At 41.0% G+C, this 26,441-nt stretch overlaps 1 protein-coding gene across 1 annotated transcript in view; it reads left to right on the top strand.

Annotated features, from left to right (window-relative positions):
- LOC128741922 (ras-related protein Rap1) overlaps window positions 1–26,441 on the top strand; it is a 57,550-nt gene that overhangs the window by 9,352 nt on the left and 21,757 nt on the right. Inside the window, exon 2 of the mRNA XM_053838046.1 lies at window positions 5,148–5,748. Coding sequence (XP_053694021.1) covers window positions 5,674–5,748 — 75 coding nt within the window. The 5' untranslated portion in view covers window positions 5,148–5,673. The remainder of the gene's footprint in view (window positions 1–5,147; window positions 5,749–26,441) is intronic.

Here is a 26,441-nt window from a genome sequence, read left to right as displayed (position 1 = left end):
TTTGCCTACTTCATAACTACATAGAGCGATATGTTGAAAGCGTACGCCAAATTGTCGATTCCTTGGAAATTCACGATCTTCATTTGCTATTTGGGGATTTTAACCAGCCTAATCTGGTTTGGAAAGAAGGTATTACTGGCTATTTATTTGCCCATCCAACCGAATCGTCATTCAGTAGATCCAGCTCCATTCTTATTGATGGCATGTCGCTACTCAACATGAAGCAACTGAATCACATCGTTAATTGTAGAAATCGCATTCTTGATTTAGTGTTTGCCAATGAAAATGCTTTAGAAGAGTGTAGTATCAGTGAAGTTGTTGAACCACTTATTGAACTGGACCCGTACCACCCTGCTCTACTCGTTTCACTGCGCTGTTCCGTTCCTGTATCTCTTACCGAGCCAATTGAGAATGCTCAGTTTGATTTTCGAAGGACTGATTTTGCTGTTTTGCGCCGTGCGATCGCACAAGTTGAATGGGTGCCTTTATACAATGCCGTGAATGTCGATGAAGCAGTATCTTACCTGAATAATACACTGCGAGCACTATTTATCCTACATGTTCCCAAGCCTCGACCAAAACCTAACCCTGCTTGGTCAAACCGTCGTTTACGCGAATTAAAAAGTGGACGTGCGAGAGCTCTTTGACACTACTCGAATAATCGGAACCCGTACACGAAAAGAGAGTTTGTACTCGCTAGCAATGCTTATAGAGATGTTCAGCGAACTCAAAATGACTTGAAACGCAACCCCAAAAGTTTTTGGTCATTTGTGAATGGGAAACGAAAAACACTAGGTCTGCCATCGGTAATGTCTAACAACGATGATTTGGCGAGCTCTCCGCGTGAAATTTGTGAATTGTTTGCCGGACACTTTGCCAGTGTATTTAAAAACGGATTTATTCCTGCACAGCAAATCGACGAGGCACTTCTGAATGTTGAACAGGGGATTTTAGAAATGCGGAATGTGACGTTTACGGAAGCAGACATTAAAAATGTGATCTACAAACTAAAACCATCGTGGCGGCCTGGACCGGATGGCATCCCACCGATTATTTTTAAAAAATGTTGTGATGCTCTTTGTGCACCTCTCACTGCTGTTTGTAACCAGTCCATATCGCAATCGACGTTCCCAGATGCCTGGAAGGAGTCCATCTTATTTCCTGTATACATGAAGGGAGATCGTGCTGATGTGGCCAACTACCGTGGAATTACATCTCTGAGCAGTGGCTCAAAACTGCTTGAAATCCTTATAAGTAAACAGCTGATGTACGAGGCAAAACGACACATCTCTTGTGATCAGCACGGATTCTACCCTGGACGGTCCACTGTCACTAATCTAGCGGAATTTACATCATATTGCGTACGAAAAATAGAAAATGGTGCTCAAATTGACACAGTGTACACTGACCTGAAAGCTGCCTTCGACCGTGTGGATCACAATCTGCTTGTAGCTAAAATAGAGCGTATGGGTGCAGCGTCGAGCTTTGTTAACTGGTTGAAATCGTACTTAGTGAATCGCCGCCTCTCAGTAAAACTAGGTAACGCATCTTCTAGCGAATTTTGCAATCGATCTGGCGTACCACAAGGAAGCAATCTCGGGCCCCTTCTGTTTTCCTTATTTTTCAACGACGTGTGTACTGTGCTTCCAAGAGGCTGTAGATTGCTCTACGCTGATGACCTGAAAATTTACGTACTGGTCAAATCATTTGAAGATTGCCAAACATTGCAAAATCTCATTGATATCTTTGTGGAATGGTGTCGAAAGAATGAACTTTCTATTAGTGTGTGCAAGTGTTCGGTTATTTCCTTTAACCGTAAAAAAGAACCCATTACTTGGAGTTATCACATCGGCAACGAGTGCCTGGAAAGGGTATATGCTGTTAAAGATCTAGGAGTGATACTAGACTCGCATCTTAGCTTTCGGGAGCACTACTCCTACATTATATCCAAGGCCAATCAAAATTTGGGTTTTATATTTCGAGTGTCCAAAGAGTTCAGAGATCCGTACTGTTTACGCGCTTTGTACTATTCTATCGTTCGGTCGATCTTGGAATACGCTGCTGTAGTTTGGAGCCCTTACACTGGAATTTGGACTTGAGGCAGTTCAACGGAAATTTTTACGATACGCATTGAGACACCTTCCCTGGCAAAACCCTTCAGTGCTCCCGCCGTATCAAGACCGTTGTAAATTACTCGATATGGAAACTCTCGCCAAAAGGAGAAATATTGATAGGATACTCTTCATCAGGAAAGTTTTGCTGGGCGAATTGGACTCTCCAAATATCCTCGCTCAAATTAACATAAACGCTGCTCCACGTGCCCTTCGCAGCTCAGATTTTCTTCGGCTGGATTTTAGAAGAACTGATTACGGACAAAATGAGCCAATCAGAGCTATGTGTTGTATGTTTAATCGTGTATATAGTCACTTTGATTTTAATTGTTCTGCTAATTGTTTTCGAAATCGTTTGCAAAGTGTGAATGTAATCTAGTTAGCCTGTTAGTAGCAATTTAGTATGTTTTATTCATGTAGACACTGTTGTCAGATGGATCAATGTTAATAAATAATAAATAATAATAAATAAATAATAGCCCAGTATTTTTCGATGAGCCTTAGTTACAGTGTGTTGGGTACGAAAGCAGCCCCGTTGGCTTCGTACCACTCCAGGACATCATTTGAATAGTGGCACGAAGCTAGATCCATTCTGAAAATCGTAGGGCCCTTTTGTTGGTTCAACAGAGGAATTAGATTCTTTTGAAAACACTCCTTGAGGTAGATCTGCCCGTTTACAGTCCCGGTAGTCACGAACGGCGCACTTCGTTTCTCTTATGAGCAGGTCGCGTGACAAATCATGTATTTCTTGGCAAACTTTGAAAGTTTATGTTTCCTTACTTCCTCCGGAACATCATACTTGTGATGGGTCGGTGAAGAACAGTAGCCTTCCGGAAGTCCGCTTCCATGATGAGACAATGAGGCTTCGTCACCATCTAGGTGTACAGTTTCCGCGAACGTAACTTTCCCACCGTATTTTGCCGTTCGTCACGATTTGGAGCCTTTTGCACTTTGTACGCGTGCAGCCCCTCGGCTGGGAGAAGCTGTTAGAGTTTAAGTTAATATTCTAACAGCTGGCTGCGAAGTCTATCGTATGAAAAACAGAAGGTCAAGTTTCGATAATGGAATGTAGCACCTAGGCTTTGCGTTGCTTTGACGTGCATCGTAGATGCCGATATCGAGCCCCAGAAAGTCAACAAGGACTGTGCAACCAGTGTTAGGAGCGCATTTACAGTGGGGCATTTTAATCCACCAGCAGCACCGCATATGGGCGGCATATGGGAGCGGATGGTGAGATCTGTAAAGAAGATGCTAGACGCCGAATGAGCATTATCCGACAATGTACTGCAAACTACGTTGACATGAATGATCATTTCCCGGCCGTAAGTGTATGTACCACAGTAGAACTTGAATATAGATGTATCTAACACTCTGAATCATTTTCTTCGTGGATCGATAGCTGAAGCGAACTTCATGGTGCAGCCAGTGCACTCCGCGGAGGCCTTCCGAGACACCTACAAGCGTTCTCAGGATTTAGCTTGCTACCTGTGCTCTGATTTAACTTATTTGGCCCTACCGCCTCAGGCAAGCTAATTTTAAAAAGGTTATACGAAGGGCATTTATAAAGCTACCTATGTATAAAATTGCCAAATAGTATTTGCTCTATCTGCTGTATTTACGGCGCTCTTTGTGACCAACGAGCGTGAACCGGGAGGGCACTATAAATACATAAGATAGAGTAGTGTGGTGCTCAAGTATAAGCAAGGTGTGGGCCAAATGAGTTGTCCCTTTGAAGCCCGCGGCCCACAATCACTTCTGACCATAATTGTTCGCTGCAAAATGTAGAATGAAAGGTCTCAGTTCATGTCCCAGAGCTCTCCGCAGTATGTATATTGGAAAACATTCAGCTTCACTGAATGGTCCTATGAAGTCTCGTAAGTTTATTTAGAAATGTAATCAATTGAATATTTACTAATTTAAAAACAATAACTACAGTTGCTAGATAGAGTCAGTAGGATTGTTGCACTAGCCCCGTAATTGTCCTGTATTCTAATAGCCGGCTGTGAAGTCTGTCGATAAAGAAGCGTCGTAATGCAGTCGCCAAGGCCTCAGACATCATGATGATTGCATAATTGCAATCATAAGTATAGTGAGAATAGTCCTCGTACATTCTGGCAATACATCAGAGTGTTTACTCAGAAATCTTCAGGCGATTTTATTTACTCTGGAAAACTTGGAATTGCCAAGGAATTTCTACATTGAAATCTGTCTGAAATATATCGTTAGCCCTATCTAAAACTAATTTTTAATTTAATCATTTTAGTTCAAAAGTTGTCATTCAACCCAAAAATAGATTGAAATCTTAAAAATTATATTGAACGTGTAATACAATGTGACCTTACTGCAGAAGTAAGCTCCCAGTATAATGGCAATAATCGTGTGAAAGCAGCTGATATTGATCCATGCTGTCGAGTCGACGGGCCCGCATTACTGTAATCATGCTTGTTACTGAGCTCAACTCAACTCAACTCGCCAGTTCCCTTATGCTGGCAAGCAGTAGTGCAGTGCTCTACATTTATCGCTATCTCATAGTTGGACGATGAATCATCATCATCACCAGCAGCAAAGCAGCAGCCACCCCTTGTACATTGTACATTTCAGAAACGAAAGTAGAGGAAACAACATCCTTCATCGGTCACGTTGATAATAATAAACGAGTGCATTTGTGGTCCAAAATAGAACCGAATCGTTCCGACAATAGCTGCGCGCACATATGACATCAACCAATGACGTAGCATGACCGAAATCATGCCAACAATTGCATACACAACTGGCCAGCCGGCCAAGGTCAGGTGGCGTGTTCTCGTATATGCTACGCTCGTATAACGCAAAGCTAATCGCCAAATATGTTTTTTTTCCTTTCTTCGCTTTCGTCATCGGCTCCGTCTCCACCGCCTACAGCTTCCGAGTGAAAAACCCACACCGACATTCGTTAATTCCGGCTCACACTCCGGGCCGGCACATATGATTCGCAAAACACCTAACCGCTTCGTTGTTTTAATTTTTATTTTTCTTGTATCTCCCTTTTCCAAACAGCCAGAATTCGCAGAAGCAATATCATACACCCGTACGTAATTAGTGCAAATCCATTTAAATAAGGTGAATCACGGTAAATACACAAGAAGAAAAATCATTCGAAAAGTTTGCAGTTCACGTTAACAGCAGCGGCAGCAGGTCTCCAGGAGAAGCCCACGTGTGCAAAAGTTCCGAATCCACCCGCACAAAGCCTGGTATTTAGAATCTGTGCTACGTGTGGGTGCGACACAGAAAGTAATTTGTTCCGAAAGGTGAAACCCCCTTGTGCTGTGCAAACAGACTCCGGCAGGGGGCAAAAAATTGTGGCTGTCTGCTAGATCTGGCGCCCCAGTTGGTTGGTGAAGGTGGTGGTGCTGGTGGTGGAGGCAGTTTGCTAAAACACTTACGCCCTCAGGTTTGACGAAAACCACTTGACTAGGCGAAACAGCATAACGACAACAACAATAACAGTGAGAGCTACAATTGAAAGGAAAAAAAGGTGTAGGAAAACCACAGCAACAGGTCGGTCGGTCGGTCGTCTGCCACAATGCGTGAGTACAAAATCGTCGTGCTTGGCAGCGGTGGTGTGGGCAAGTCCGCCCTAACAGTGCAGTTTGTTCAGGTAAGTTGAATTTGATTATCACACATGAAACCTTTTGCGATTGATATGTGGATAATGTCATTGATATCGGTACTCCTGTTCTGCTCTATATGTTTTAAGCAAAAACAGCGGTTAATTCAGCTTAAATAGTAAATGAATTCCATTGAATAAAACCGCCTTCCATAGGGTACATTCTTGTGTAAAAACGAATGCAAGTCTTCTGCGGAGCGACCCCGAACCGAATCACTTAGACTCTCAAGAACATGGGTGCGTATTGAATCATTGAACCATGAAAACAAACCATAAACCATTGAAGTCGACGCTAGAGCGCCCCAGCCCCGCCGCAGTCCTTGCTGCACACATGACGTATTCACTGTGTGCTGCTTCTGGGCTGTGTCGCATGCCGCGTGGCGATTTGTGTGCATTTTTCAATCTATATCTATCTAACCCAGTGTTTGAAATTCATACAATTCCAGAGAGTAGCGAACATAATGCAGCTCACTCTTACCCTGCCATTAAAGCAGAACGAATAGAACACTAATTTAACGTGGGCATTTGGCATTCTTGCGCCTACTCCCGTAGAATCATTTTTATTGCTAGACTAGAGCTACAACAGCGATGGTGCACAGAGTTAGACGAGTTTTTGCTGATAGATACCACAAACGAACCGCAAAGCGGCATGTATCTCTACGAAGCTTTGATATGTTTGCGTTCATCATTAGATGAATGATATTTTCTATGTTGAGGGAACTTTTTTCATAAATGTTTGCTGGAGAAAATGTTTGACAAAAATATAAATATAGTTACCAATATATTTTTATGTTCAACCCTTCTCAAGCGGACTGGCTTAAATGTTGGTTTCTCATTTTGTTTGTAAACTTGTAATATGAGCGCAATAGTTAAAAAATCTGAGGTCGCTAATTTTCCCGACAAAGTTTGTGCAAAATTTTCTGTTTCTGTTTCTGTTTGCAGCACGCGGTGGGGCAGTTAGAGCCAAGTCTGTCCAGGGCTGAGATAAGGTGGTTGTGATAATGATAAAAGAATCCTTGCGGATAACACTAGCGCCATAATACGTTGGTGATTATGGATTAATGAGGAGGAAGAAGAGTGACAGAACTTGGCTCGTTATAATTGTGTACTTGGTGAATATAGAATAAGATGGCTTGTACTTATCTTGTTTTCTCCTTCCTTTGTTTGTTTCCTCATCTTGTTCGACCCTTTCTTACTTTGTGCCTATTCACGGCACCACGGCGTCCTCATCCATCGTTGTCACCAGTGTAGTCATCTGTGGCTGATTTCTTGCCTCCCCTCACGACAACATTGTTGCCGTGAGAAGAAGCGATAGAGATCAGGCAGAGAAAGAAAAGAAAAGAAAAGAAGAAATTTTTAGTCAACATGTTGATTGCAATTTTCGAGTTAGTAATATCACGAGAATTCTATGTCTGTCCATCACCTATGCTACTACTGACTAACTACTCGCTAGGATGGACGCTACTCATCTCCTAACTACCCATGTTATCACGATTGACCCAGCGCTGTTCAACAACCTATGCTCATTAAAAGCCACAGCCGCTTCTTTATCTACCATCTTTGCAGTATTGTAGCTGTTGGCGTAAATTTTCGAATATTTTGTGCGGGATATTATTCAAGAGCAATATTATCGCTCAGAACTATCGAAAAACTACTTGAACTTCCGAAAAATAGAGCAGATGCGATATAATGGGGACTGGTACTCTCTCGTATTATTCCCGGTGGCATTAATTGCCTATTTGTAGCGGTAGTCAACCGATTCGTCGGTATGCTTTTCAGACCGTGGTCAATTGAAATGATTCTGTAACTAAGAAAGGATGAGGTGGATCAAGTAGAACTTCACTTGGAGATATGTATATATGCCGTGTTAAGTCTTAAGTGCAAGCTGTCACTGAAGCAAGACTTAATAAGATGTTAACGACGTTGATAATTCTGTGAGGATGGTATTGAATCGAAAAAATCCTCATACCATGGCCATATATTATGTACTATGACCATATTTTAGGAAGTGGGAATGATGGTATATTGAGGACAGCCCTTCGCTATCGCTTGAATCAACCAGAAAATCGATTATCTGTTTTTACTTGAAGAGCTATACTCTAAAAAGATTTAGTTAGAAGTGGAATTCCAGTTGAAGTCTGCCAGGATTGGGCAATGGACAGCACAAATGCATATCGAGGTTATAAGCTTTTCGAGAGATCCACAGTACTGAGTCCGAGCGCGACGACAGCAGCAAGAATGGAGAGGAGCAGGCCGCCGGTGAGTCCGGCTTAATGGACTCTCCGACAGTAGCTCATCAGCATTAGGAGGGTCTTTGGGATACAAACAGCGTCATTCGTGATAATTTTATATTGTTAGTTGAATACCGTTCGCGGTTAATCACAAGACATGCAAATCACTCTAATAAAGGAGGGAAATAAGAAAATAACAATAATACTAATAATGTAATGTATATACTGGACACTATCACTTGTTGTTCTTACAAAATACAATAATCATTTACCTTATTCGCCAACCGGTTTCGGGTAGATGTTACCCATCTCGGGGCTAGGTCCAACGAAAGTGAAAATAACAATAATAATTATAATTCATTACATCCAAAACAAAAATAATACAATAGAGGGGACAGTAACAACAACGATAGCAATATTAGTAATAATAGTAATAACATAGGAAACTGACACAGGAAACACAGCTACTGACTATAACTTCCTGCCCATTAATAATTGTAGTTTGGCAGCATAGGTATAAGAAAAAATTCCCACTCATCATAGAACACTCAAACATATATTCATTCGTACCTATACACCCATGCACACTCATACATGCATACTGTGCTGTCCATAATCGCATAACAGCCACAAATTCTATAGCAATCTCATAGAAAATGTCTCGATTACGCAAATAAAGACATCACATCATTTTGGAACACTCGTTCGTTCTAACTAGCGATAAATTTTAATTTTCATGAGTAAGTCAAAATCTCATGAATGGTGGGTAGGATTTGGTTTCAGTTTTCTAGAGAAATTTCTGTGCATACCAGCATTTCATCTAGGGAACTGAGTAAGCCCTCCCGGTGCTTCGGCCTGAACGGACTTGATTTAAAATCAGATCCGTTCAATTTCGCTCCATTCCGCATTACGAGACACATGCTACACGTAAAGGTAAATTATGCAATACTACATACTACACATATATCCAACTTAAACTATATTACATTCTACATGCGGAACTAAGATTTTTAGGTCGGTTAGCCGAAGTACGCGTCAAACCACCTATCCATGGGAGGGACAAAGTTTGTGCAAAATTTTACAATGAAATCGTTTAATTGGAGTCTACTTTAAAATTAGCAAAAGCAAGTGACCAACTGCTTACGTTTGCTTGTTTTAATTATACTCAGGATATTTGTAAAGCTCAATGGTACTACCATTAAACTGAGGCCCGATGCAGCATGTGCATGATAATATCTTTAAATGTGCTTGTAGCATTTTGGGCATCAAACATCGATATAAACTCAGTTGTAGGCATTTGTTTAGTAGCATCTAAAACAATGCAAAATTATTCGAAAAATAATAAAAATATGCATTTAATCAGAATTCTACTTTGTACTATAGATAGTTCTATATGTTAGTGATATGGAAATCTAGCTGAGTACCCGATCTTCATCGGGGGCCCCTTTGAATCTCAGCCACTTGTGTACATCTGTACGGAAATTTTCACAACACTTTTATTTTGTTTGAACGTCTTTTGCCCACCCCTATTTTGTCCCCCAGCCACTTGCAAATCTGTATTTTCAGAAAGTGGGACAGAGCCTTTTTGGCCTTCTTGAACTTTTCCCTTGTCATTGGCACTTTATCCGCTGCCTTTTTAGATCCCTTTAGATCTCTTTAGTCTCAGGCATTTAGTACATCTGTACATCTGTTATCGATCCGGACATGCGCATAATGTAAGGCAAACAAAGCCCTTTTTCCTTAGTAGAACCTCCTTTACTTACTTTATTCCTAGAACTTACTTTACTTACTTTATTGGCGACGGTCCGTCATCGATCCCGCGCCGAACGAATTATGGTCCTTCAATACTGTCGGTCCTGAGCTCCCATTCTCCAATCCTCTCGAACTGACCGTGACTGACCAGCTGACCGTGCGCCGTCCCCGTCTACGGCCTCTTCCTAGTTCTCTGTTGAAAATAGTTCTGGCTACTCTTTCGTCAGGCATTCTGATCACGTGCCCATCCCACCGCAACCTGCCACATTGTATTACCTTCACTATATCAGCTTATTTGTATACTTGATACAGCTCGTGGTTAATGCGTCTGCGCTACACTCCATTTTCCATTTTGCCACCAAATACTGATCGTAGAATTTTACCCCCGCGCTTGGTGGATCAGCCTAAGGGGGTGTACTCCGACTCCGGGTGGCGGATAGGAGTGGGAGATGAAGAGAGTCAGATTTTTTGTTTTCGCTTTCTGCTCTTGGTTATCTCTTATGGGAGCAGTATTCATTCACACTCACTGCCCGGTAAGAGTTTGTCGAGCGGTGTCGGACGGACGCAGGCAAAAGATTTGCTTGTATTGGACGATGTTTGACCGACAATTCTTACCGGATATACCATATTTTATCCAAGATTGAAGAATTTTAGGATTGTAGTATGCAGCCTCACACAGACCACCGCTTTTTTATATATCCTTGGATATAATGAAGTATACAGTCAGTTCACAATCATGGGTCACACACAATTATGGGTCATTTTAGCTTTTTCTGCTAATTATTGCGTGAATATTATACGAAGTGATTACTAAAATTGTTACTCATAAGTAGCACTAACAATTTGAATAATCATTAGGTGATATTTAAACGCTAATCAGCAGCTAGAGCTAAAATGAACCACAATTGTGTGTGACCCATGATTGTGGATTGACTGTACTTTAAAACCCAACTATGATTTTAGTTTTTGCGGTTTTGAATAGGTAAAATATTTTGGTTTAGACGTTAGAGTAATGCATTAGGAGTAGCACAAAAGACAATTAGGTATCTTTTATGTATTGGAGAACAATTTTGACAAAACAAATTGTTATGGATTTGTCAATTGTTTTCGAATTAATAACAAATGTAAGAGATGAACAATTATGCTGACACGACGAGACTAGTAGCGAACAAATTAGGATAAAATAAGTTTAGAAGACATTACATGGACCATGACCATAAGCCCAACTTGAGTAACTCTTGGCTGGGTCCTCTTGGTCCTCTTGGAATATTAACGTCCATTTATAATGGGAACAGCTCGCCAGTCGGCATAAGATCCGATTGGCAATACGCTGCAGCCAATCGATTTGCACCAAAATATTTATTTAAAGTAGGTAGTAATATATTTGAACAGTTGGCTTTTACATTTAGTAATAGAGCGTTGCGATACCTCTAGACTTAAGTTTATGAGGAGGTTGGCACAATGCAACTGTTGCAAAGCAAGACAACATGATTTCTGGTGACTTTTTGCAGACAAGAGTAGAATTCAATTTACTAAGACAGCATACATTCGGGCTTGTGGTATTCGGGCTAATGTTATAAAATCACAAAAGATGACACAAAGAGCTCACTAAGCAATCTTGAATGATATTGGTCCTCTTTCCAAGGAACGACGTTCGATTGACCGAAGCGTATTACTTCGACCGACCAATATCTACTCGGTTTGCACCTGAGCTGGACCGAGACCCAATTAGCTATACGCTACAGTCCTTCAACTCGCTTAAAAAAGTATTTATTGCTGAATTTTACGCTCAAACCCCCAAGCATAAACACCATTTAGGCTCCCACGTTCCCTGTCGTCTGTTAATGCTTCTTAGTCCCAATCTCGCTGCTTCCCATTTAAAAGGGCTAAAGGCCTCTTCCACCGGAATCGGTTGATTCCAATAACATGACGTCATTCGCAAAACGAAGAAACTTGTAAGGTTTCGTGATGATAGTTCTGTTCCTTTCCACGTTTGCCCTTCGTACTGCACCTTCCAAGACAACCCAGTAATAATTTGTCACACGACGTTGAACAGACGCAAGCAAAAGTTCTGCTTGTGTCGGACGACGTCCGTCCAACAATTCTCACCGGGAATGTTGAATAGCTGATTAGAGAATACATCGCCTTGGTTCAGTTTATCCAATGACATGAAAGCGGCTGAGGTTTCACCCGGTACTCTAACACATGATTTTAACTCATCCTGCGTCGCACGAACCAGCGCAACTGCCATATTCTAGCATTATCTGCCACAGCCCGTTTCGTTTGACTAAATCGTACACCGCCTTTAAGTCCACAAACAGATGAGTCTTCAAGTTTTTCTTTCGGAGCTTGTCTAGTAACTGACGCAGGATAAATATCTGCGCGGCGAGGAACTCCACTAACGGTCTCAGTCTACAGAACAGGATACGGGAGAGCACCTTATAGGCAGAATTGAGCAATGTAATGCCGCGATAGTTTTTACTCTCGAGTCGATGTGTAGGGTAGCTCCGAGCTACCCAACGGAATTTCTTCAACAGATTACCCCGCCAACCAGACGGGTCGACAGACTTCCAACTTATTTATTCACAAATTTTTACCTAGCTTGAAAAACGGAAGAACAATATCCCGGTTGAACTTCAATAGCTGAGAGTGCTTTTATGGGGGTCATATAGAATTCAGCAAGAAGGAAGGGTAATAAGAAAGGCCTGAGAATAAACCCATGCTATCGCAATAGATCTAACCATACTGGTCGCAGTGATGAGTCCATACAGGAAAAAACAAAACCCATGCTAAAGTCACTTAACATCGAATGCCTGATTCTACTAAGATTCGGACCCATGACTACTCGCTTGTCAAAGCAGACTCGGTAACCTAGCGGCAACGGAGCCCCCATACAAGAGATGTTACATAGCGAGCTAAGTTTATTGTGGTAAGAAAAGCAATCGTAATAAGATCTGTGATTCAGGTTTACGAATAGTTTTATTCGAGTTAAATAGTCAGCTTATATATTACATTTGACTCGTTCTTCTTCGCGCCCGACTGTATCGTATGCTGCCCTGAAATCCACGAAAATATGATGCGCGGACACGTTGTGCTTCCGATATTTCTATCGGATTTTTCGGAGAGTGATTATTTGAGTGGCACGGGTTCCCTTAAAACTCGCCTGATACTGCCCTACGAAATCTCTTACTAATGAGGATTTTTTTTTGTTAGGGGGGACTTAGACTACTTTGTCTATTGAACTGAACTGAACTAATGAGGATAGACGACGTAACAAAATCTGGTAAAGCACCTTGTTCAACTAGTATTCAACTCATTACGCGCTCGTCGAAACTTTGTCTCGTTTTTCCTCTCCTCCCTCCCTAGCTCATTGGGCGTTCCACCGCCCTGATAAATTGTCAACTAACTATTTTGCACCATAATAGCCAACTGTTCTGCGAAAAAATATATTTCCTTCACTGGTAAGTTATTCCTCTTACCTTAAAGCTATACGTTCAATTGGAATTGCAATTCACCAGTTCTCTTTTTAGTGGCTTTGGATTCGGTACTGATTGAATTTCCAGTTCTCTAGAAACAATGGTTTCTGAAAATAATAGTGCCACCTTTTCCTGATCCGGATCAAAAATAAGATTCATTTATTTTATGAATAAAATATGAATGTGAATTGGCTTCGCCATGAAATGAGACACGTTCTACATAAATAATTCAATACAAAAGCAGCTTTCGCCTGAGAGCGCGTGTGGAACGAAACTGGATTTAAAACATCCATCCTGCCGATAATTGTGTCATAAGCTTTACCGAGACTGTGCCAGTGCACTGGCACCATCCGCACCGGCACACCAGGATAGATGGCTTGGCTAGCGAAATATCCTGAGTCTATTTTAAACCCATTCCCACCCGAAAGGCTTTCAACCGACGGATGCCAACTGCAGTCGCTTCCGGCAGGTTAATTCCAACAGAATTTGTCATGTGTGCTAAATGAACGTCGACGACCGGTGCGCGTTCTTTCTGCTGCTGCTGCTGCCAAGTATCCGCCAAACGCCACTACTGTCTCGTCAGCGCAGCGTCGTCCTTTCCGATAGCTCAATGAACGTGTAAGTTTGTTGTCCCGCAACCATGAATGTATATAGTAGCGTACTCTGCTTCTGGTTCATCCTCCGATCCGACCCGCAGCAGACGACATTCGCAGTATACACACATAACCCACCGCGAAGCAAGAAAGTTGTCCTGGTTCTGACTGAGTTCATGTTGAAGGTAGCATGTATGAAATTCCGATGCAGGCTGGCTGCCTGGCGTGCGCTTTACAGATGGATGTAATTACAAACAGGTGGTGGTGTTCTTTGCAGCGTGCAAAACTATGCTGCAGTGCTTATTATATGTGTTGTTCTTAATTAATTTACAAACAAGAACAAAAATTTTTGTAAACCATGTTACTTCAATATGTTGAAAAGTCATGTTAGCACGAAGCCAAATTGTTTCGAAATTATTTGAATACCTCAGTATTGAATGTGATGTTGTATTCATATACAAGAAGCCGGGGTTAACTGGCTGTTAAACCATCTAGATTGATAGATACCTATGAATGAACTGATCGATCAAATTCTGCTAGGAAGCTAGAATTCAGTAACTCTTTATGGCGTGTAGTTACACGTACTTCATGTTCCATCCGTTGAAGGATATCGACAACAACACTCAGCACACGTCGATGATTGGTATGTACATTTTGATTGACTTCGGGGCTCGGTCAGCAGAGGGCACCTGCTCTGCTGAACATGGTCCCGGCACTTACGTACGCATCGTTGGCAAACTGTGTTGAACACATTTCCGGTAAAAAAATGACCGATTTTCCAATGAAAGCACAGCAAAGGAAAAAAAACTGTCACACACAGCCTCCCTGGAGCGCGCCTGGTTCGTGCATTTGTCAGCTTCTCCTGCCCTTGCACACAGCTCAGGCAAAACAAGGTCCTTTCGGTTCGGGGCAAGAGAGCATGGGAATACATTTGTTCGGTGAAGCAAACACAATCGGTACACGTTAAAACGGGTTATGGCTTCAACAGCACACATTCTGTGTGTCATTCTATGGTTCAAGCGTATATGATGCAGACGTCATACTATAACTGCTACATATACTTGATTTACATTTTCCGAAGAACTGTGTTGCCTGGCTGACTGGCGTGCTGACACGATCAAACACGGCATGTCACTATCTACAAACATGCGAGAGGTCTACACTGCTGAGCTGTGCTCCGAACAAATAGAGTGTGCAAAACGGTGTACAAACCGCACATACCTTCGATGAGACGCTGTGAATGAACTATTAGGATGTCTTCCAATCCAAGTACAACGGTGTAACAGACAACAAACGTGTGAATGCAGGATTCAATAACTGTCGAAATAAAATGAATCCGCAATCTCGTTATTTGAAAGTACATCACTGTTGTGCACAATATTCGCTCGGTATCTCAAAATTCTGTGCTACCCTAATGAACTCACATTGTACACATTGTATTGATTTATTAATATCGAACAGAACCGGATGGCAAGCAGGTTCAATGCTCGAGTGTGTGTACATAATTTGACCTTTCCGGCGTTAGTTAGTTGACATGATATCACTCTTTGCGCAAGCCAATGTGTTCCATTCGTGCAGTCTCTCTGTTGCAAAGCAACACAAGAAATAACTTCGGTAATTTTAATTTTATTTTATTGACCAGTGATTGAAATTTTCCCGTGGGGAAAAATTATTTAAGGCTTAGGAAAATTATTATTAATTCATTGTAGATGTAAGAACTCCCGTTTATGGGTTCTCGACCATCTTATTATTTTTAGTATTTGGTCCGAAAAGTACCGAATTTGTACAGCAATTTTTTACCTATCTAACCAAAAATTATATTTTTTGTAAAGTGGAGGACGCTTTGGTGAGAAGAATAATAAACTGGATGAAACTGAGAGATTTCATTTCGATATGAGCCCAAAAATATATTGGGTTGTTCAATGGCAGGTGGGACTCCAATACACACTTTCTCTCGGTTGGTATCCAACTGTTTTTTGCAATTAAACTACCGCCACACCCTTCTATTAGATAGTCTCATATCTAATTTTGTTCCTCCACTCTCAACCATTCCATACAAAATGTTTCCAGATATTGATAAACATTAACCAAAATTGTTTAGTAAAGATTTCTTGTTTGAAAATCCTAAATAAAACTCGATCACTCTCGACAATATCCCACGAATCCCAATCTGTCGGACCGTGATTTGGCCAGAAAATTCGGTGCTACCCATAGTACCGTGAAGCGAATTCGACTCCGGCAAAGAATCAAGTCGTATCGAACTAGCAAACAGCCAAACCGATCCATAAACCAGAATAGTGTGGCCAAAATCCGTGCTCGAAAGCTGTACGACCAGGTGCTAACCAAGTTCGACGGGTGTCTTCTGATTGTCGATGAAACCTATGTCAAGGCTGACTTCGGGCAAATGCCAGGTCAAAAATTTTACTTGGCAACACCTTCCAAGCAAATTAGAATTTGGTTTTGCCGACAAATTTCCACGAAAATCTATGATTTGGCAGGGCATTTGCAGCTGTGGTAGAAAAACGAAAGTTTTCGTTAGGAATAAGACAATGACGTCGGAACTGTACCGAAAGGAGTGTCTCCAAAAACGAATTTTGCCGCTCATCCCATCACCATCCATCCCGTGATGTTTTGGCCAGATTTGGCAAGCTGTCATTACAGCAAAGTCGTTCAAGAATGGTATGCAGAGAAAGGGGTCCAGTTTGTTCCGAAAGACCTTAACCCACCCAATTGCCCCCAGTTCCGCCCTATCGAGAAATACTGGGCAATCATGAAGAGGAGACTCAAGGCAAAGAGAAAAGTTGTAAAAGACATCAATCAGATGACGACTTGGTGGAATAAGTTAGCCACAACGATGGACGAAGAAGGTGTGCGCCGCCTAATGAGCTATATTACAGGAAAAGTTCGCGAATTCCTTCAAAACCGTGACGAATAATTTAATCCGTATTTTTTCTTAAAAGTATGAAGAAAATGCTACATTTGTGTAAGAAAAGATCTTGAATTCAATAATAAATAACTGAAATATACGCAATTGTTTTTGTTCCAATACTATCTGAAGCAAGCTTTACTCCGCCAAATATCGTTCGCGGCACCTCCCGCTCGAACACGACAAGGGCGCAGTTGTCGTTTGTGAGTAGAGTCACAGCTTCAAGTCCCTAAGAAACTACCGGTCTTATAAATGTTTTCTCCATTACCGTAGCTTCGTAGGCTTGGCTTTTTGATCGTAGCATTTTACGAAGGCCAAAGTAGGCACGATTTTCCGCTTGAATGAGCCGCAGGATTTCCTTACTAGTGTTATTGTCCGCGTTCACCAGTAATCCCACGAACTCATCTAGCACTTCTAATCCGCTGTCTTCATCGGTTGCCGCTTGTCGACGGGGCACGTTCGTCTCATTTGAGCTCCTTTCAAGTATTAATTCTTCGATGAATTTATTTTTAACGCAACACCTCATAGACACCGCTTTCAGTCTAGTGTAGATTGCATCCACCGTCGTAAAAGTCTGACTCAAATAGATCAACCTCGTGTTTTTATCTTGAGCTTTGCAGTAAGGTAGGATATCTAATTAGTTTTATTTATAACCTTAATTTCTTACAATCGACGGAGGGAACGGTAGAAGAAAGTCATGTGATCCGTTCCAAGCCCTGTGGGGCCCACGGCTTACGGTACACATACTTGATAAGTATTGCTTCAATGACCCTCCTTATCCTAATTTTCCGCTTTTTCCCCTTCGCGTCTTGTCTAGCCCTGAAGATACAATCAACACCTTTCTTTCATTTCATTTTTCTACCGTTCCCTTCTAAATTCAAATTCAATTCTTAAAAACTGCTGTTTAAAATAAAAATTACGACATCAAAGTCATCTGCAAAGCCTAGAGCTGGATGCCTTTGCGAAAAAGCATGCCTCTCGTTTCCATGCCAGCTCTGCGTATCACTACCCAAAGTGCGAAGTTGAAAAGCATGGACTCGACCCAATGTAGCTCTGATCAGTCGCGTAAGTTTGTCCGGAAAACTGTTCGTGCATTATCTGCCATAGCTGGTCTCGCTCAACTGTATCGTATGCTGCTTTGAAATCAATAAAAGTGTGATGCGTCGGCACGTTATACTCCCAATTTCTGCAGGATCTGTCGAATGGCAAAAACCCAAGTAGCAGTTGTTTTCAATGCTTATTTTTAATGGTGCCATTAGTTCTGTGCTGGTGTAAGGTAGTGCTGCTTCCTAGCTCAAAAAATCATACTGTTTTTCCACGTTTATTTAAAATGTAAGCGGCTGGTTCTGCTTAAATTCTTAATGGAGTGAGCTGTCTGAAGAGAACTCAATCAATTTTGTTCGCTCCTCCTCAAGGTACGTTCGATCTATGATCCCGAGTCTCTGTTTCTTTTTGGCGATGATGACATCGAAGATGGAATTCCGAATTGGAGATCCAACGTGAAGCCACTAAACCCGAACGATGTATCGCAGAGAGGGGTTTAATAAAGCAAAGCCATGGGCTTAAACATCTTTTTAAGACTAGACCCTTCTTTATCGACAGACTTCGCAGCCGGCTGTTAGAGTACAGGACAGTTACGGGGCTAGTGCAACAATCCTACTGACTCCATCTAGCAGCACCGCCTATCCGAAATTTGAACATACGTCGATTGGCTTGTTTGACCAGTATTGTACCTCGAAGCTAAGGGGGGGGGGGTTTGAGAGCGGTTTTTGAAGATCTATAATTTCTATGTTATGTTCGCCGACATTTCTCTCAGGCGTACAAAAGAATGAATTTGAGGTTTGAATTGAAAATTCGTGTTTTGTTCAATGAACGAATCTGACTTGAGTGCATCTAGCATTTCGAAGACCCATAATCGCACTACTAGCCTTTCTGATCCATGAGTCTATAGTCTTGGTAAAATTCCCCCTCCTCAACCGGTTTTACTGCAAAAAAACAAAGCCATGGGTATAAACGTCCTTAAAGACGTAACCCTTCTTTATCGACAGACTTCGCAGCCGGCTATTAGAGTTCAGGACAGTTACAGGGCTATTGCAACAATCCTACTGACTATCTGGCAGCACCGCCCAGCCGAGATTCGAATATATGACGACTGGCTTGTTATGCCAGCATCGCACCCCTGAAGCTAATTGGGTGGCGGGGGGTTTTAATGGACAGTAATTGGAGGGGTTGTCAGTGTGGATTCAGCGACGTTGACTATGAGATCTGTTGCCTTTAAACTATTAGAGAGCAAAGATCATAAAACTTGCTGTGTATTTCATATCGCGCTTTGGAGAGCAGTCGTTGATCAGGGCGGGATCACATCATTGCTTCATTATCAAAGGGTTCCAGGGTAATCTTCGATTTGGTTGACTATCAATGGCCCCGATTAAGAACTATGTTGCAAATCGAGCGAAAAGCAAACGATACCGACCTGTACGCGAGCGGGTGTGAGAAGTATAGCATCCACCGCATACTCCACTGCCTCGTAGCGTCGTTCTGTGCAGACCGCTCACGAAACAAACAGCTCGTGAGCTGTCAACAGCCGGCGAGCGCGAGTAGGATGTATGGCTGCAGATTTTGCTTCTTTTTTCCTGCCTACTTCTTTCTTTCTTCATCTTATGCCATCGCTTCACGTGCGAGTACCGGTGCGGGCCTTTGTGAGCGTGGTCGGTATCAACTGCTCAGTTTGCAATGACGAGCGAAGGCGACGACATTGGCGATTGCTGAATACACACTGGCAAAAACTCGTCGCACGGCATAACCATGATTTATCTTTTTGAAATCATTAAAGTTTTGGAATTCTTTAATTTTCTCCGAAATGATACGAAACGTCGTGATATGTTCCATATTTGTTCGACCAGCACGAAATCCTGCCAGCTTTGATCGACCAGCTTCCTGCTACCGGAGTGTAGCGTCAATTATCTCCTAGATCCGGTTAAGATCTTGCAGAGTGATACAGAGCAACATCATGCTGCACAAGCTCACATAGTCAGATAGGTTTGATTTCTTAGGGACTTTTAATAAAAGCGTTTTTGCATTGGTCTATTGGCGGCGACCCTTTCTTCTTCCTCAGGAAGCTTCCTTCCTTAGCCCAGGCGCTCTTGTTCTGTATACACCACTCCGTATACGTAAAATTTTTATCTCCCCAACTTGGCGTATCGTTAACAGTCTTCTGTCTTCGCTGGTCTGGTTTTGTGCCCTTTCAATGCTAGCTGTCGCTTTTCTTTGCTTATCGATCATCCTTCAGATGCGAACTAACTTTACTGGTAACTTTTTACTAATCCTACTACACTCAAATCTCGTTTTACGTCCACTATTGGAGAGACGTAAAAAAAAATCGGTCGTCAAAAATGTGGACGTTAATTCAAATTTTGAACGTAAAACGAAAGGACGTTAATTCAAATTTTGTACGTAAAAAAAGAGGACGTGATTTCAAATTTTGGATGTAAAAAGAAAATGAGTTATTGATTTTTTACGACGGCATTAATTCAAATTTTGGACGCAAAACGAAAGGACGTTAATTCAAATTTCAGACGTAAAACGAGAGGACGTTAATTCAAATTTTGGACGTAAAACGAGAGGACGCTAATTCAAATTTCGGACGTAAAAAAGTGTAGTGTATTCTAGTGTACATTCTAGTGTAGTGTACTCTATCGTCTTTGTTAACAGCCGTTGAATTCGATGATTTACGCAAATAACGTAAGAGAATCAAATTATCCGCCATTACTGCCAATTTTTTTTTGGAACCGATGGACTAACTATGAGGTTTCTGAGGACTTCATCGGTTGACAAACGCTTCGTTTATTCTTTTCGAGTAGTTTTTCACCGTCTGTATCATCCTCTCCCATATGCCGCCCATATCGGGGGATGCCGGTGCATTGAATAAACTCCAAGAACTGTTCGGCGTAATAAATTCGGTCATTGTTTGTTGTGAGCTCCTTCGATGCTCCCATGAAGTTTGTCCTTTTGTCGCGGATTATTTTCAGCGGAATCGTACGTTTCTAGGAACAGTTATGGAGGACCGTCGTACAAGGGTCCATTGAGAGCTTGTGAGTTATCTTAATATGGATTGCCCTTGCGGCAAGGCAAGTGACGCAAGTGAAGATCTGGTACGGGCCAAAAGATCAACCCCTAGGTAAGAAAACGGACGAACGAAAACTGCCAATCGGTCTTTAGGCAGATCCGCCGTCATAAGGGGTTGCTTGCAAGACAATGAATTAGTTTAAATTGGTAATTGAATTGGACTTAAAAAAGGTATTGCTATTAAATAAACTGTTTATAAAGAGAATTTAGGGAAATTTCTAGTTCTCTCAAATCTTAAAATGCTTGAAACTTCTCAAAAGATATTTAGAAAACTTTGAGATTATTTAATATTCTTTATTATCGTCGGACATTTGACAGCTTGGCTTGGCAGCAGAAATGCACATGCTTTGATCCTATCATCATTATATTTGAGATTCTCAAGAATACTAATCCGACTTTAAAAAAGGTTGCTTTAGATCACATAACAAAAAATAAATGCATCTTACCTTGATTGAGTGCCAAGATAAAAATTAAAGAAATAATGTAAAGCCACAGCCGCATACTGGCATTCGGTGGGCCGGAATGATTATTCGGCACAAGTGTTTTTTTTTTCATGTTCATAACAAGTTCATCTGCTGTCATAACTCGTTCGATCACTGAAAGTAATTCTGACAAACCGAAATAACTTTTGGCCATTTCTAATCTTGCCGGATTGATATATCCGGATGAGTTATTTTCAAACACATTTGTTCATTTTCCGCCTTCATCCCAAACGTAATGTGTGCTAAATGCAATCTGAAATAACTTCGGAACGTTACTTTGCTTTACGATGTGATGAGTAATGTTTAAAGTTTTAGCATAAACATATGACTGTAATGGTTTTATTTCAATGTGCTTTGCAAGTTCACTTGGTGCAAGTTTTCTTTTAAAGGATACTTATTTTCAACGGATTTTGAAAATGTAAAAATTTTCCCGTTTTTTGTGATGAAAGAGCTTGAAAGGTTGTCAAATGACTGGTGGTTTGGTTTTTAGCAAGCTGCAGCAATTTTTGAAAGAAAAACAATAATCATTGAACATATGAGAATTTCTGTTTGCATTTGCAATCAATTCTGTTGAAATCAAAAAGCAAAGATGAAAATGTTTTTTTTTTCTGTTATCCTACATGCAACTTTTAATTAAGTTAATCTTGAGGGTGTCAGCAAATTTGTCCCCGTAAGAGTTTATTTTTCTTCTAATATAAATCCCAATGGGGACCAAGACGCTTTCTTTAGCTTCGGCAAATCGTTTAAAACGCTGACCAACTATACACAAAATAAACATTAAATTCTAATTAAAGCAATATTCTCTTACCTTTGGGCATGCAAAACTACCATCAATAACAGTAACTACCTACCTGCATGCTACACAAGCGAGACACAAATGTGAGCTTCAATAGGCTGATGTCGAGATAGAAACGAATGAAAAAGTTTTGGAAAAGCTTCTGGCAGCATTCGATTAGTTAATGAAAAAATTTAAATGGGTGATCGCTGTTCTGGGATGTAGCAAAAAAGTGTGCAATTTGATTTGAATTTGTACACTTTTTTCCTGTGACTAATTTTCTGTAGCAATCGAATTTAAATATTCAACGCTGCAGTAATCTAATCTGTGTCGAGCTTCATTTGATTTGCTATTGTTTTAGCTTAAACTACTGATTAATGATGACAACGATAACCTATTTAATATTACGCCCTTCGTATGAAGCTACAGCACACACCCATCAAAAACGTCAATTAAAAAGCAAAACATAAACGCCCCTAATAAATAGCAGCATTAAAGAGCGGAACGAAACCATCTCCCTGAAGAGCCCTGAAGCGGCTGCGTCGCACCTCTTCAATTGAACCCTTTAAACGCATTCCCACGGAGCATCCGGTCCGGCCGGCTGGCCGGCCGGCGTTGGTACTCAGGCAAAGTGTTAACGGCTCAACCCGAGCGCGCTTCAACTCAGCGTAAAGTCAAAAACACAGAAAAAAATGCTTCCCAACTGCTGCCACCGCATTTCCCGCAAAACACATCGATACAGGTACCTACATGGCAAACACGATGTGCTGGAGGCCGCATCATGTAAATTTTGGTGGTTTCGGGTTCGTAATCCATTAGCATCTGCCAGCAGCCGCTCGAAAGCCGATAGTTTAAATACTCTTGCCATTAAGTTTGAAAGCGAAATCGCGCACTGCACCACAACCTTGACGCGAGAAAGTGTTGCAAAGATAGAGGCGGGCAGAAAAGTCCTTATTTGCATAATTAGAGCCTCGCGTTTGCACCAAATGGCAGTAACAGCAGCAGCATTTATCGCATTATTATACGGTATGATTGTTTGCAAAGTACACAAATGTGGTACACTTCATTGATCCGAGCAGCAATAGCGCAGGGACCACTGCTCACATTAGCTCTAATCTATGGTTTATTTATATGCCTACTGCTAGAACGACCAATCGAATCTAATCGTTGTGACATTGTACAAATGATAAGCTCCAAATATATGACGGATAATCTGCGTTGCCAGAGCCAGAGTGGAAGCAGACTGCTTTTAGAATACGATAAATCAAGATTTTTCCCGTTTTGTGAAATGTTTCTCGTGGTTTCTTTACAAATGGAATTGATCAAACAAGGCTTGTAGTTTTAGATATTGTAGTACAAGGTTGTATCGCATGATAAATGGTGGTTCGACTTGTTCTTTTTGGTTCTCCTCCAACAGAATATAACAGTAAACCACAGTCCTTTCCATCAATATTTTTCAACGATAGTCCCCGTCCGTATTTTTCAGTTACAAAGCCTTGAAAACTTTCAATAAATGGGAAATTGATGCATCAGTTTGGGGTGCAAAAGCAAGTTTTTATTTTAAACATCGCACAGTGAGAAAGATGAATTCTCCATTCGAGAAAAATCGATTTTTGTTATTATATCGATAGATTAACATTTTCAGCATACGTCTTTGAAGCCGCTTAAATGAATTAAAAAATGACAAAGTTCAGCTATTCGTACCGCGAATGTCCGGAGCGATTACAGCGCAAATAAAAACTTCAACGCCGTTGTTTTTCGAAACCTGGTTTTCAAAGTCGGTGCCATGAATGTCTCAAGAACGGCTCAAGCGATTCAAAAAATATGGTGTATCATCCATTGGCCCCGGTAAAGATTTCTGAGTTCCAATCAGAACATTGCATAGTAATGGTCCAGACTGAAAACTTTTTTGACTTTTTTTTCAATTAAACTATGTTTACAGTGTCTTTTTTGCGTAATGGAAGACCATTTTCTTAGAATTCCACAGAGCAGATTGAAGTTTAGTTTATTTGAATCTGCAAAGCTAGCAACACTGTTAAAAAAACTTTGTTATATACATACTGTATAAATGCTTTCCCGTTATGCCAAGGTGTTTTTACATTGCGTAGAGAATCACTGATTCAAGAAAATTTAGTTTGCTCTTAATTTTACATTAAAAATGGGGGATTGCTTGCTTTAAAACGCTTGTATCTCAGGATCTGCAAAAAATACCTCGGGGCGATGAGTGATCCTTATGTAAAAAAAATCTGCGAAACACGATGAAATTAGAATTTTTGAAATAAAATTGTCTTCATTGAAAGAAAAATGTAAATTTAGTTTTCAAATTGAATTTAATAATATTTGGCAGCACCGGTGTTCAAAAATAATATTTTTTTCGGATTCCTTGGGTAATTTCCTTTGAAAAGGTGAAAATAGTGTCTTTTTAAACCTAATATTTCCGGAGATATAAGCAAAAGAAAATAAGAGGTTTTGAGAAAAACGGGAGGTGCTCCCATCAATCGAGGGAATGTTCGATCGGCACCAAATTTTGGATTTTTACTTTCTGACTGAAAACAATCTGGCAAAATTTGGTTCAAATCCGTGAATGTCGATTAAACGGGTCTCGGACACTTCGCCCTTCGCGTGGAATGACCCATATGTATTTTGATGATATCAAAAATCAGAGGGGTTGTGTACAAGACACGACCGCATATATAGGTGACGCAGGACTACGTAAGTCTCTTTGTAGTGATAGTGGCATGTATTCATGCTTGTAATCATTCGATTCTTCATGTATACATGCTATATGCAACATATATACATGCTACATGCGTTGTATGTAACATTTATCAAAGTAGTAACATTGCATACGTTCAATTAGTATCAATCTACTATATAAAAATGGATTTCTGTCTGTCTGTCTGTCTGTCTGTCGGGATGTTCTTTATAGAATCATAAACTACTGAACCAATCGGCGTGAAAATTTGCATGTAGAGGTTTTTGGGGCCAGGAAAGGTTTTAGTGATGGTTAGAGACCCCTCCCCCCACTAAGAGGGGGGGGGGGCTCCCATACAAATGAAACACAAATTTCTGCATAACTCGAGAACAAATCAAGCAAATAGAACAAAATTTGGCATGTGGCTGTGTTTGGTGACAAGAAATTTTTCTATGGTAAATTGGAACCCCTCCCCTCTTTAGAAGGGGAATTAGGACTCCTCTCCCCTTTAAGAGGGGGGGCTTCCATACAAATGAAATACAAATTTCCTCATAACTCGAGAACTAATCAAGCAAATGGAACAAAATTTGGCATATGGGTGTTTTCGAGGGCAAGAATATTTTCTATGGTAAATTAGGACCCCTCTCCACTTTAAGAGGGGGGGCTCCTATACAAATGAAATACAAATTTCCTTATAATTTGAGTACTAATCAAGCAAATGGAACCAAATTTGGCATGTGGGGCTTTTAGGGGGCAGAAATTTTTTCTATGATGAATTAAGACCCCTCCCCTGTTTAGGAGGGGGGCGAAGGGGTCCCATACAAATGAAATTCAAATTTCCTTATAACTTGAGAACTAATCAAGCAAATGGAACCAAATTTGGCATGTGGGAGATTTTGGAGTCTTGAATTTATTTTATGATAGTTAGAGACCTTTCACTCCTGTGGTAGGGGGATATGGACTCTCATACAAATAAAACAGATTTTTTTGCGAAACTCAAAAACTAATCGAACTCTAGAAATTCGAGACTCTTCCATAAAACATCAGTCAATAACAAGACCACAAAAGCTATCTATAGTAACACTAGATCATTCAGGACGAGACGGCCGCGAGTGTTGCCGGTGACCCGTCGTCGGAAGCGCCGCCCACTGGGGGGAGGCAACTCCCCGCAGAAATCACTACTGTCTAGGTTTATTTGTTTTCCTAGGTCTACCTGGGTTTCCTGGAACGAGCGACAGCAAGTAAGGAGAGGATCGCGAAATGGTACTTTCCACAAAAAAGTTTTCCGTGAAATGCTACATTCCACTTTACGTTTTTCGCAAAATGATATTCGGCGAAATGTTGTACAATCATGGCGAATATTACTATCCGCTTTCTGGCTATGCAATGAGGGGACAGGGGAGTTGTTTTCTACTTTACTGTATAATTTGTATATTAAACTACCCATTCCTGGTAACTAATAAGCATTAACATAAGCAGCAAATCAGCGTATCTGGCATTTTATACTGCACGTTGTTGTATATTATGTTTTTGACTGCATAGGTGTTGTAAATTGGCATCTAAAATTGTATTCAAATTCTTCGTGTCGGTAATTAGCTGTAAATTAGCATTGTCAGCACTATGAGAAGG

Source organism: Sabethes cyaneus, chromosome 3 (genome assembly GCF_943734655.1).
Source record: "Sabethes cyaneus chromosome 3, idSabCyanKW18_F2, whole genome shotgun sequence".
NCBI classification, from domain to species: Eukaryota; Metazoa; Arthropoda; class Insecta; order Diptera; family Culicidae; genus Sabethes; species Sabethes cyaneus.
This window is presented reverse-complemented; position numbering and strand designations above follow the sequence as displayed.